We start from the raw sequence: 11,112 nt of genomic DNA, 5'->3' as shown, positions 1-11,112 counted from the left end.
CCCTACACCTTTAACCACAGCTAAAGTAGAACAAAAAAGACCAAAATTCCAAAACATTGTTAATAATAATAACAACAGCAATATTAATAACAATAACAGCAATAGAATTATAACAAATATATTAAACGGTTTAAGTATATTGTTATTGCTATTATTATTTTTAATTATTACTGTTGGTAGTGTTTTCTTGCTGTTATGTAGAAGAATGGCTCAGAAAATCACCAACTAATTCTGTGCCAGGGTCCACAGTCCTGATTTTATTGCTTTGCTGGGGCAAGAAAAAACATTCACAAATCTCTCTATAATTACACCATTTAAAGCAAGCTCGGTCTTTGCATAACTCACCTAACACTACACCAGGTAGCTGCAAGTGATGGTTTTCTATGCTTACCGTTTGCAGCATGCTCTAGAAGAATCGTTCCCCATGTCTGAAACTCTCTGCGGATTTTTGCAAACAGTCTGACTTCATCTCCAAACAACTGTTCCTCTCCACGTATTGTCTGAGAGATGTCTTGATTAAAGAGTTTGATCAACTGTAATGAATCAAAGAACAAGCAAGCACTGTGGTAAAGTTTCATTTCTTCAGACTAACTTGCATATGTTAAGCATTTGATCATTTGATTTTAAATGGGACATGGTTCACTGAAAACATTAATTCCTTACATCTTTACAACTTTTACACTCTTAGCTCATAGTTTGTTTGTATATTTATCTATTTATTTATTTATTCCAAAACCAGCATAGCTAGAGATGAACAAACTTGATACTCGTGTTAGGTTTGGTTTGGGTTTTTGTTGTTTTTTTTCCTGTGGACTCTTAGAAACATTTACTAAATTTTAATTGACCAGACTTGTATGAAGTCTCCGAAGGCTGATAAGTCTGCATAAGCACCTCTGCTGGCCTGCCGAAAACTTACTGAGAGGGATTAGCTCCCCAAGATGAGACACTTAGGTGGACTTGCAAACCATGTTTTGATATGAGGAATACATTTGATCTTATGTGTGCTGTAAACTATAGAAACCCTTCAACATGTCAGGCAAGCGGGAGGGTTCATTTTCCCTCTTGGAGAGTGCATTTTCCCTTTCAGAGATGCTTAATTTTGACCAGTCAACTAAGTTGTTGTTCACATCTCTTGTCATATAATCACAGTAAAAAAATTGCTAGAATGAGCCACAAGCTCCTATGGTCTGTTAGTTTTGCAGGTATGATGTATTCCTGCCAGAAGTTTGCTTGTGTTACTCTCAAAACGCTTCAGTGACAGATAGCACAAGCTTCCTGGTGCTCCATGCCAACAGTCTGCTCACTTTACATGGTTTCTTTTTCTCCTACATTTACCTTCTCACTCTGCTTTGTGACCAAATCAATACTGATACTTACATCTGTGAGGAACATCAGCTTCTCAGGCTCTGTTATGGGTGCACCTCTTCTATACTTTTGTAACTCCTGTAATGTTTTTTGGAGAGCCTCACGTACTTGTCTCTCTAGTGTTGGCAAAGTTCTCTAGGGGGGTAGACAGTAAAGAAGGATATTTAGGTAGATTGAACACATCTGGTTTTGGAATGAAAACAAAATTCTTTTAAGAATCACTTACACCTGCAAATGATCTTTGCTGCTCTTAGGAGTCCAGGAGCTCGCTGTCCTCGTATCTCATGTGAGATAGTGGGGTAGCATGGAAGTGCAAATATGACCTTCATTGAGAGAAGGCAGGGGGCTAGGATCTCTCTAACAAATCAGGCTGGACCACCCTGTGAGGTGGGCAGAGTAGCTGCAGGCTACGGCAACATTTCACCTACAGTGAAACCTACGTCCTCACAGGTTGTGCCAGGGAGGTGATGATGCGGGAAATGTACTGATCCCTCCATTCCTGATAAATACCTGAATGAACGTGGCAGTTTAGTTGCTTATTTCATCTAAGGTTACATAAATACATATTTTTTTTTCTCCTTCAGGAACGAATTTAGAGGTTTCCTGTATTTTAGCATTTTCCCTTAGTAGAATAAGAAATGTTACTTACAGATATATGTATACAAAAAGAAAAACTTAATATATTAGTGTAGTTATGTAATGAAACAATTAGATCTTGAGATTTTGAAGACATTTTCAGTTAAATAGAAATTATTGTGTTTTAGTAAGCTCATAGCAGTAATTTGTCACCTAGCCCATCAACACTCTTCACAAAAAAAAAAAAGAAATATCATGGCTGCCATTGAAAAGGTAGGAGTTATGAGTCACAAATAGGTGAAACAATTTGTCTGTTGTCTGTCTTCAGCTTCAAGGAAAATCTGTGGACAGAGCATGGTTTTCTTTAACTCTCAGTTCAATTTGTTCTCAGATTGCTGGACTGAAGAATAATTAAGTACTATCTCTGCATATAATGACACAATCCAATTACAGTCAGTTGAAATTCAAAGTTGAAGGGCTGAACGTAATTTCAGATAGAAACAAACAGCTTAGTATGACACCTCTATTACTTACAAGGATATGTCCCACAAGTTCATTTGTGAGCTTCTCTGCCAGATGAGGGATGGTAGCTCGTCCTTCATCCAAAAGAATGCTGCAAAAAGGAGGACAAGGTGGTTTTGGATAGACTGCATGTGCAGGGCAAGGAGGCAGCCCTCACGCTCGGCTCTGTTTTCACTAGTTCTACTACACAAATGGAGTAAAGCAAAGGCCCTCTGGGGAGTGCTAGTACAGATGCCACAGCAGCCCCGGACTTTCTGAACACCATGGCTTTTAGGTAAGAGCTGTCTGACAGCTACTGCTACTGGCTAAGCAAAGGGCAACAGAAGACTCCGAAAACAGCAAATTCTAAGAACAGATTAATGAGCTGCTGAATTATTTCTGCATGTGTTAAGTACACTGGTTCAAAACCCTTTTCACCTGCCATTCTCTATATTATGATTGATTTACTGCTGAGCCATCTTCTAGGGAAATCCATATCCTTTCTCATACTGAATTTCACTGCATTTCTCAGAGAGTAGAAGCATTTCAATGCTTGACTTGAAGTACTCAAATGTTTAACTTGCCTAGCTTGAATTCTTTGGGAATATTCTGTAATTCCTAAATTCATCGCACTTCTCTCAGGGTTAAGGAGACATATATATCGTATTTGCATCCAAAATACATTTTAGAAGTTTACTTGACTTGTAAAATTCTTCTGGCTTACTGGAATGAAACACTACATGGGCAATGAGAAAGAGCGAATATAATTAATTCCTGTTTGTAATCCTAATTTAAATCTCAGCAAGTCAACAGGAAGCTTTGAAGTCACTTTAGTAATTTTTCGATTAGGTCCTTTCTGGAAGAAGTACCTGAAATGTTTGTGAGTCTCGAAGAATTTTCTCTCCTGCTCAATTGCAGCGGCCAAGGGCAATTTGTTGTGGATGTCCTGCTGCCCACGGCACTTTACAATCATGTAACCTTTTTTGAGTGGGATCACCTGGTTTTGTATTACTTTAATGATAGACTTTTCTGTTCCTCTGTCCACCAGGTCGGGTTTTGTGAGGATCCCTGTGAAGTTACCCAGAAAGAAAGTTAGTTGAGTGCTGTAAGTTAAAGGTGGGAGAGATGCAGGAGGACACCCCATTGCGAGAGTGGGAACACTCTGTACCGTGTTTTATAAAGCAGCTTCTCTTCATTTTGTTTGCTGTCGCCTAGAAAGCTCTCAGCTCCTGGGCTTTATGCTGTAAAACTTGCTTTACAGTTGGCCTCCCACCACGCCTTTTGCCTTGCAAAACTTTTTAACAGGCAGCAGCAAAGCTTTCCTATCAGTAACTCAAATTTTCAATTTCCAATTATTCACAACATGAATGTCAGCAAGACTCAAAACAGAGGGATTCTTAGAGCTATTGGATCATCTCAAGCTTTCTATATGGTTTATTTAGGCTGTCTTATTTTTGCTTTACTTCTTTTTCCCTTCTTCTAGCAGCTAATTTCAAAGATCTGGGGTGGAACACAGAACATCAGGCCTTCATGGAAAAGAAGATTAGCACTTCAATTTGTAGCTTTAAAAAAGCCTCACCTAGTGTCCTTTCTCCACTAGGGTCCACCTCTTGAGCCATTTTCAGTGCTTCTGTTGTTGCAATATCCACATTACATGGCACAACTACCAAATTGATTGTCTCTTTGTAGCCAATAATTTTTTTAAGTAGCTTTTTGATCTGCAACGCAATACAGCAGTTATGAATTTCAGTGAAATCAGATGCTTGCATGTAGGATGCAACCATTTCTAGGAATGTAAGCTGCTGTCTGATGACATGAAATGTCCCATATACTGAAAATACTATTACATGCTAAAAGATGGCATGGAAATGGGTCAGCAGAAGAATGCAGTCTCTTTTGCCTATGTCAAGATTAATCCAAACAGCTAGTGTGAATGAGATCAGACTGTTGTTATGCTTGTCCTGGAAGCTACGTAAAATTTAACCTCTCTGTGCATGTAATGTGTCATTACGGAAATTTTAAAGATATTGCATAAATAATCACACGTAAGAAAACCAAGTTGTGATGCATAGGTACATACTTATGGAAAGCAAGCAAGCTAGATTATGCTGATAAATCTCAAACTTGTACCTCTGAAAGGAGAGCAAGTATCTTGGCTTTCAGCAGACTATTTGTGAAAAAAGAAATCTCACATGATGTCTAGTTTGCATTTTTTCTATGTTTCAATGCCAAAATAAAAGAATTTCTCATAGTTTGTGCTGTATTGCAAAAGGTTCACACAGCTCTACTGTGTTTATACCGAAGTAATTTTTTTTGAGTTTTGGTAAAGATACCTCTCATTTCTACTTCCCATCCATCCCAATTTCTGACAGACTAAAATGCTATTATTTCCATCTCTGAAACATGCAGGCAGCTGGGGATGACAGAAATATGTGGGTCATGTCACACTTGCTGCTTCCTTCTGAATACAATAGAAAGATTACTATTTAATTGTGAAATAAAGTTACTCTTTTCCCAGAAAGTAAAGCCCAGGCAATCCAATCTTATCTCATTTTTGTTGATATGCATAGCTTAGTTTGGGCTACTCTTATTTCAAGTTCTCATTTAAAGGTATTTTGGAAGAAACAATACAGCCAGCTCCTGCATATCACCCTCACAGCTGGCCTTGTCCAACTACAGTTTTATTTGCATTCCCCAGCATTTCTTTCAGAAGCAGGAGATCCCCTCCACCTTAATGTGTATTCTATTTACTTCAGAAAGAGTTTGCTGGGATCTCTTAAGATATGAGAATAAACAGGACGGGTCTGATTCTTATGTGCTATGTAAATAAGGGATGATAGAATACTGAACCCGTAAGAGGTTCAATTTGCTGGCTTGCTCCAGAAGAGGTTACAAGAATTCAGATCTATTCATTTTTGCTAAATACAGCCACAGAGCTGGTAAGATACAACTTCTTTTGGGATGTGTCTATCTTCCAGACTGTGGCCTAGCCAAGGGACACAGGGGCAGCACTGAGTTCAGGGCCCATATGGCTGGGTTATTCCATGTTGCCATGGGTAGGCTGTGTCAAGGCACCTAAGGTGGATCCTTCATGGCCAACGCGGGCAGCTTCCTCCTGTATGACACGTCAGACAAGAGATCCTGGACCTCACTGTTCCTATCAGCACTTCCTTGCCTGAAAAATAGGCCTGTTAGCATCGCTCTGTTGCTGGCTCAGGAGCCCAGCATAGTAACTCCAGCATCCTACAGCAAAGGCTCACATGTGAGGTAGGTTACAGAAGTGATCATGTGCACAGGTTAGCATATGAGACTGACTTTTACCTGTTCCCCAATGTCTTTTGGCTGATCCCCCACGGCCACTCTGGCAATTCCAGGAAGATCAATTAGTGTCAGATCTGGGACATCTGGGGACCAAATTTCTAGGGAAATTAGTTCTCCACTAATGGCACCTCTAGTACCAGCCACCATATCCTGGGCTGCAAGGAGAAAAGAGCAAGGCAATGAGTACAAGCTTCAAACAATGCATCAAAATGAAGCTGAACACAATGATTTTGAAAATTACCTACTACCACCCAAGGTTCTTTTAGGCTTGGCTTTTTTTATATCCAGACAGGCATGTGAATCCATTTATGTAAAAATCTGAGGAAATTATTATGCAATATGTGAATACATGGAGTTCTTTCAGAATGTGAACTGTAATATTTTACAGAGCATATACTTATGAACTCTCACATGCAGACAAAACACGTAAAAAAAAAAACACAATGAAAATTATTGGATAAAATACTAATCAGTTGCAGAAATGCTTCCTCAACATGAAGATATGTTTTAGGCATTAATTAGCTGCCTTGAAAGATGAATAGGTGTTTTTCTATACTCTTTGCACTTTGATAGTAAGGCTGAGAGATCAAGTAATTAATCCCAGACCTTATAAGGCAATTATGTTAGAACTGTGAACAACAAAAAGGACCAAGGAAAGCTCATAGTCATTCTCATGAGAGATTTTCAGCTCTGTAATTATCTTAATCCATTCATACCACTTGCCTTGCCTGTTTTGGAAGCATATATTGAAAAATATCCAACTAATATATTGAAAAGCTAATGAAAAAGCATTAGGATGAATAACGATGTTGTAGAGCTGTGCTAGTCAATGAACTAAGGACAATCCAACTTTCACATTTGTGGCAAGTGCTTACTACACTTTGGGTGATAAAAATATTTTCTTGCACTGCATGATATTTGGTAAAAGTAAAGCTGTGACATGGGAAGGGTAAGGCTTGAGGCTGCAGTCACACCAGCTGGCAGAAGCTCTATATACTCTCCATGCTGCCTTTTTGCGATTTTTTCCAAAATAATGAGATTTCCAGCCACAGTATTCCCTGAGCTTTTGAACTGATGACTGAAACCATTTAGGGCTTTGCAAGTTTACACCTTCACAAACAACATCTAGATGAGGACACAGCCTGAGTTTTTTATTGGACATCATGAATCATCTTCACCACTGAAGTAGTACAGCTCTCTGGGGAGAGCTATATTATGCTATACCACCTTCTTCTGCTCTGAATTCAGCTCTTGGTGTTACTCGTGGCTACAATGACTGTGTTAGTCTGTTGCTCAGTCTAAGAAATAGGGAGAAAGGATTCAAAAGAGACCGAACAAACCAAAATGGACAGGAATATATTACAACTCACCTCCTCTTATTGCTTTCTCCACCTCAGAGGCATTCTGGAGCTCTATGACATAGTTGCGGTAACGAATTTTCCCTTTCCACGCCTGGGTAGCAGGTATTCTTTTCAGTTTAAGTTCCAAGGGACATCGAGTAACAATACCTGCAGCAGTTTCAAGGACAACTCTCTCAGTTGTTATGCATGATACATGGCCATGGACTGCGTGGTGTACATGGGGTTGCCTAATATTTTGCACAGGGACATAGAAATGTTCCAAGAGACGTTGCCAAAGGGCTCTCATCTGACTTCCTGCTCAGAGTAGGACTGACACTGGCACTAGATGAGGTCAGCCATGGCTCTGTTCAGCTATGTTTTGTCTTGCAAATCTCCATTTGCTCCTCTCTGGGTGACTCATTTCAGTGGTGCACCTACACACCATGAAAAACTTTTCCTCAAGTCCAGCCTGAAAGGCTAGATGGGATTGTCAACTCCTACAGAACTTGCAGAACCTACATCTGTGTGTATACACACATACACATCTACAGAACTGGAAAGTGATCTTCTTCAGCTGCAAAGTCTTCAAACAATCTTCTCTGACTTAAATAACATCCAATGCACATTTTCATAAGTAAATATTTTTGTACATTTTTTGCCAAAAAAGGCATATGTAAGAAAATCAGTGTTTTTAAAAAAAAAAAACCAACTTCAAAGGCAAATTTCAAAACTGGTCTTCCATGTTAAAGCAATACTTTGCTGCACTACTCTTAGCTGGGAAATGCAGAGTCAGCTGATGCTACCTTTCCATCTGTCCACAGTTTGGGGCAAGTATACTACACTATTCTTACTCCTGGTCTCTTGACCACTCACATATATCTTGTTGGAGTTACCCTGCAGTGCCCTGCCTGTACATCCATTTCTTCCACTGGAAACTGAGAAGGCCCTTGGCGTCTCACAATTTAGATATAGTCTCAGTCATGGAGTTACCTACTTCTAAAGCAAAAAAAACCCAAAAAAACCCAAACAAACAACCCTTCCACCTCATCAAAGTGAAATTCATATGAAAACCTGAGAAGGTAAATTCTTACCATTGCCTCTAGGAAAAGCAATACCAGACAGGGCTTCTAGGACAGAGCTTTTCCCAGAGCTCTGGTCACCAATCACCGCAATTGCGGGTAAAGCCAGGTCTTTTTCTAGTCCGAGAGCTCTTAGGCTGTCAACGAGATCAATGCAGGGTCGGATCTTTTCCTCATATTGGTTGTACAAGGTATGTTCTGCTGCCTGCTAGAGTTAAACTTACAATTATTTTCCCATAATTTTAAAATGAGCTGTTTCCATAAAAAAAAATCCCACAAACTTTTTGGCATCTTTTCCAGCTCATCATTTGCTAGTAAACCTTATGTACTGGCATCAAGCTATTCATATCACTGTGCATCCTTACACCTCCATGTTATAAACAAGTGTCTGTAAATACAACAAAATCAGTTGAGATTGGCTCAATGATCATCTGTAGTAAAAAATACCAAATTTTGTAAGCTAACCTGAGAAGGTAAAGAGCAAAAGGAGACCTCATTACTAAGTGTGCTTTGTTAATTTATTTTTTTTTAGTAACTGCCATTTTCTTCCACTCATCTACAGATGTACTGAGGTACACATAGGCAAATGATGAGTCCCAGTAATAACAGAATTTAGTATAGAATAGCTTATATCTTTGTTTTGAAGTTTAAAGATTTGGCTCGTGTGCAGGCACCCAGAGTGTACTGCTGTAGCATTCTTAACAGGTGGTTAAAATCTTTTAGATAATCATGGCTCTTCGCCCTTTGCCTCATTTTAGGCTAGGGTAAAGGAAGAATAGGAGTAATTTATTTTAAATGACCGAGTATTGTCATTTCTTGTTTTTGATACACATGCCAGATATTAACACAGGGTCTTAATTTTCATGAAAACAAACTGAATAATTTCCAGCCCTTTAAAAAAACTGGTCCACCTGCTGTTATGTATGTCCAGCTAATGTGTATATAGATCAGCTTGGCCTTTCTTCCTGGTCCTCTCTCCATGTTCCACTCTGCTGCATTTAGAAATGCAATGTTGAGAACACCAATATTTTACAGACCCTACTGAGCCAGTCACATTCATACCTGACTTTTTTGAAAAGACAAATTAAAGTTTCCCACCATCAACTTTGCCTAAGAAAGCCATGTCTGAAAAGATGTTTATCAATCGGATGTAGTCAAACAGAGCAGATTTTTCATTTAAGATGAGAAAGACAGCACACTTTACTGGAGGCAGGCATTTTAAAACCTTATCAGTAACCCCTCCCCACTGTCTTCATTACAATGTTTACTAGCAAGTAAATCCTAATGTTTCTCAAGAAATGTCGTTAACTATGACACAGACTTAAAACCAATCTGTTTTCAGTGTCAGATATTCAGCACAGGTATTATTAACCTTTCTTTGTATTTCTGTTGAAGGTAGCAGAGCCTCAAGTAAAAAATATCTCAGATTTTACGATATCTGTTCAACATTTGCTAATTGTTACAGATGAAACAGATACATGTTGTACATTAAATTGGCTGCTAGGCTGCTGCTATCCTATTTTTCACACCTGCATTTGCTATACCTGGAGATTAATTGCAGGTAACTATCTTCCTAGTTACACAAAAGACTGCTAGGCCCTGATCCTAAAAGTACTCCTATGCTTAGACCTAACAAGTGCAGATTGTACAAAGAGAGAAGGGATTTCACATTGGGACACAAAATGAAACACAGGACTAAAAGTGGGAAGGATCTATGCCCTCTTTTAGTCTTACCTTGTTCTGTTCTCCACAATACTGTTTCTTCAAGTCCTCCTTCTCACAGTTAGGCTTTCCCTCAATCACTTTGTCCGGCGTAAAAAACTCTTCATCTTCTGAGTCTGATGAGAGAGGTACTTCAAAAGCTTCTGAAGGTGGTTGTAAGAAAGGTGTTGCAAAACCATCTTTCTTCAGGGCAAGTTTGGGTTTTTCAGCATGTTGTTTCTGTCCTACACCCTTAACCATGGCCTGCTGATTTTTTGGCCTACCGCGTACGTTGTCCGCAAGTGCTTCACTAAATAGTGATTGCTGTCTGGTCCAACCACGCTTTCATACAGCTTCTGAAATCAAACATGGGGCACTGAGTGACTCCTGCTTGCAACAGTGATCGTAGCAGAGAAAATCAAACACCCCTTTTATTTATGTATTCAGACCCTCAGTGGATATCATGTGCTACAGTTCTTTTCAAATTACTAAAATTTCTCTCCAGAGGATAGACTCGAAACACTTCTCCCTACCTCTCTTATGCCTTCTTTGTGTTTTCAAAAAAAGAATTTGCCACAGAGTAAACAAGAATTTTAAAAAAATAAAATACACCAGTTTTTGCTAAAAGCCAGTTCTCCTCCATGAAATGTTTTGCTGAAAGTTGTTTTGAGCAGCTCAGTCAGTATGGCAGCTGCTGGGCATGGTTGGAGAGGTTGTGTGGATGCTTAGCTTCAGCCTCCTGGGGTCAGGAGTACAGGGCTGTGTGTCTGCACAGGGAGGGGACACACAGGTGGGCCACCGGCAATGAGAGTAGGATACACCAAGACATAGCCTGCTATGGGGCCCACTCGCCTCTCTTGCGGCAGAAACACTTGTCAGAGGCGACTCTTACACCTATTTCAGAAGCTCAGAGCCTCAGTTCCCCTTTCTATAGCTTAAAACCCTCTTCAAAAAGCAGACTTTGCTTGACATGATGTTAGGGAAGGGAGAACTAGAAGACTTCTTATTTTCTTGTTCAGGTTTTCTTTATGTAAAAGTTTTGTTGAAATATTTTCTGTGGGTGACTGAAGGAACTGGAGGCTTTTGATATGACTTTTTCCAGGGAAAGTGATTTTCAGAGAGACTGATTTAAACAAAAAAAATCCCAGTAGTATTCTTTTAAAGCTAGATTTTTTTTTTACCTCCCCCTGCCAAAAAGATCTGTTTAACTCAGACACTTGGGAAAGTGA

The 11,112-nt window shown here is 39.4% G+C and overlaps 1 protein-coding gene across 1 annotated transcript in view; it reads right to left on the bottom strand.

The window, feature by feature from the left end:
• Positions 1–10,144, bottom strand: part of LOC104539625 (interferon-induced GTP-binding protein Mx-like) — a 16,764-nt gene extending 6,620 nt beyond the window's left edge. Inside the window, 9 exon segments of the mRNA XM_010183207.1 lie at positions 392–533; positions 1,378–1,500; positions 2,476–2,554; positions 3,312–3,510; positions 4,022–4,160; positions 5,764–5,918; positions 7,134–7,271; positions 8,195–8,387; positions 9,917–10,144. Of these exon segments, the coding sequence (XP_010181509.1) occupies positions 392–533; positions 1,378–1,500; positions 2,476–2,554; positions 3,312–3,510; positions 4,022–4,160; positions 5,764–5,918; positions 7,134–7,271; positions 8,195–8,387; positions 9,917–10,144 (1,396 nt within the window).
• Positions 10,145–11,112: the final 968 nt, after the last annotated feature.

The sequence above is a fragment of the Mesitornis unicolor genome, unplaced genomic scaffold, assembly GCF_000695765.1.
Source record: "Mesitornis unicolor isolate BGI_N332 unplaced genomic scaffold, ASM69576v1 scaffold11374, whole genome shotgun sequence".
Classification (NCBI taxonomy): Eukaryota; Metazoa; Chordata; class Aves; order Mesitornithiformes; family Mesitornithidae; genus Mesitornis; species Mesitornis unicolor.
The sequence above is the reverse complement of the archived record's forward strand: the minus strand, read 5'-3'. Positions and strand labels throughout refer to the sequence as shown.